We start from the raw sequence: 2,641 nt of genomic DNA, 5'->3' as shown, positions 1-2,641 counted from the left end.
GGAGCCGGGGAAGACGGTCGGTTTGGTGAACAAAACAACGGCGGGGGGACGGAAACCGGCGGGCGCGTCGGTAGTTTACATAAGAAGAGAGGGCGTACTTGCAGGAGGAGTACAGAAGAGTTCCCTCAGCCGCTGCTTCGTGCTGCGCACGGCGGCGTAGATTGCAGAGAAGAGCTCCCGCAGTCGCTGCTTGGCGCTGCGGACGACGGCGTAGATTCCCATGGAGAAGGCCCTGGCGCCGACGGAGAACGGCGGAATCGTTTTGCTTCCAGTTGGATCGATCCAGAAGACCACCGGTGCGGCTTGGCCTTATACACGGACACGGCCCGGGCCGAAGACAATCACCAGGAGGACCTTTTTTTTTTCTTTGAGGCAAATCAGAATCACTAGTCCGGACACGGCGCTGGCCCTCACGCCCCGTCGCTATGGGCCAGCCCAGCAACGGTAGGCATGCTCGCACGAAATGAATTAGAATATCATCCATTGAAAAGTAACTAATTCATCTACAAGTTTTCTAAAAAGAATTCATTTCTTAGAACAAGATAAATGTTTTATTCGCAAAATTGTTGAAAAACAAAGATCACCTGAATTCTTGAATGCTCCTGAGCTCTGGAGTAAATTAGAAGAAGAAAATACAATGTTCAAACGACAGAAGCTAAGTGACTGCGGGTATCATACAAATCATGAATCAATTATTCATAATAGAATAAATAGAAAGGGCCAAGGAATTTGATACAGAAATTACTTGAAGGCTTGGGCGCTTGGCTTGAACAATCCACTGAACACACGTCTACACCGCCCGCCCTTGGGCCGTGGTTAGGACCCCGATGATGTACGTCCATCACGGATATGGTAATACCTTGCCACTTCACGCTACGGGCTACTTCTCTCGGGTGCTTGCTGGGGCCTGGCGTCGGACTTGGATATTCATTCATTAGAGGCGTGTTTGGTAGCCCTCATGAGGCCCGGCCTGGCTCGCGCGGGACGAAAACGGGCTGATTGGTTGCCTGCTTTCACTGTTCGGCCCACATGGCACGAACCTTAAAGCACTCCTGGGCCTGGCTCCCTGGGAACGCACTAATCGGCAGTTTCTCCAGGGCCAGGCCCGAGCGGTGCACGTGGGCGGCGGTGGCTGCACGCGTGTGGTCACGCTCGAGAAGCCGCGTTGCTTCCCGAAGCACCGGCAGTTATTAGCCTCACCTCCCCTCACCGCCCCCTCTCCCCACTCTCCCAACTCTCACCGGCGGCCGCGGATCGGAGCAGAGCAAGAAGACCACCGGACTCCATCACCGGCGAGCGGATCATCAGTTGGCCCACGGCAATGGCGGTAAGCACTTTTCTCTGTTCGACATGCATAACTTTTTCCCGTTCGATCCGGCGATAGATTCGATCCATGGCGGAGGGGAATGGTGGATAGGGGGTACACAACGGACACCGGCTCACCGCGGCGGCCGTCACCGGCGTGCAGAGCGGCGGGTCGAGCCGCTGGCCTTCATCTTCTTCTTCATCGCCGTGCGGGCCGGCGGGTCATCGTCGTCGTCCTCGGCGGAGTCGAGGTCGATCTGCCAGGTACGACGGCCTGGCTCCAGCGCCCTCGCTGTCATCTGCACCGCTTCTTCCTCCTCCTTAGGCTCCCCACCGACGACCGCCGGCGGCGCGATAGCCGTCTCCCAGTACACTGCGGCACGGCGGTCATTGGGAGCCTAGTAGTTCTTTTACTTGCACCACTTCTTCCTCTGTTTAGCATCGTTAGAGATGGCCTGATTCATGGGCCAGCGAATGATGTCAACTGCCATCGCGCCCTTCGCTGGATTAGGAATCAACGTCTTTCAGCTCTTCTGCAGTGGCCTTCATGAGCACTGCATTAGATTCCTTCTGCATGTCAGGCATGGAGCCGAAGTTCAAGCACACCTCCATGGTGTTCTCGAACTTGGTGCGGTCACCAGCCGACCACCCTAGGAAGAAGGCCCTCCAGCCAATACCCCAAGGGAAGGGGTTGGCGTTGGGGCTGGAGCTAGAGCTCATGGCGATGGGGAGGAGGAAGGTTGACAGTGAGAGAAGAGAGAGGGTGGGTAAGTAGTGTTGGGCAGGGTGAGTAAATATAGGGGCGATGGAGAGGAGGAGAAGAATGACAATCATGCCGTTTTAACTACATGCTCTTCAATAAGCCATGAACTCGTGCCCCTGTTACCATCGTGTCAAGACCCTTAGTTCGAGACCCCCCTACCTGAGATTTGCCGGATTTGGCTCCGTCATGGCTAGACTGGCCAGCTGTTAACTCCTGTTTGAGGCGCGCCATCCACCCCGTCGGCACGCGAGCGGTTAGCCACATGAAAACTAGTTCAAAAAAATTGCTCAGTGTTTTTTGCCACAATTAATTTTTCGGCACGGTGAAATTTGCTGCGGTTTGTAAAGTGATGGTTGTTCGCTAATGACAATGATATTGTGGTAATTATGTGCATCTTACTCCACTGCATCACAAAAAGTGTCTAGATCATGTGGTTTGGACCTTTGCAGGCGTTAAGGCACCGCGCTGGAGTTGCCCTTACTTCATTTGCAGAGAGTACATGGTGTGACAGGTAATGTCACTTGCATCCAAGTACTCTACACCACGTTGAGCATACATATCAGGCCAAGGAAG

General features: G+C 54.3%; 1 protein-coding gene across 1 annotated transcript in view; it reads right to left on the bottom strand.

Annotated features, from left to right (window-relative positions):
- Positions 1-288, bottom strand: part of LOC123050621 (uncharacterized) — a 3,222-nt gene extending 2,934 nt beyond the window's left edge. The window contains exon 1 of the mRNA XM_044473387.1: positions 99-288. Within this exon, the coding sequence (XP_044329322.1) occupies positions 99-222 (124 nt within the window). The 5' untranslated portion in view covers positions 223-288. The remainder of the gene's footprint in view (positions 1-98) is intronic.
- Positions 289-2,641: the final 2,353 nt, after the last annotated feature.

This window comes from Triticum aestivum, chromosome 2D (assembly GCF_018294505.1).
Source record: "Triticum aestivum cultivar Chinese Spring chromosome 2D, IWGSC CS RefSeq v2.1, whole genome shotgun sequence".
NCBI classification, from domain to species: Eukaryota; Viridiplantae; Streptophyta; class Magnoliopsida; order Poales; family Poaceae; genus Triticum; species Triticum aestivum.
Note: the sequence above shows the minus strand (reverse complement) of the source record. Positions and strands in the feature narration are given on the sequence as shown.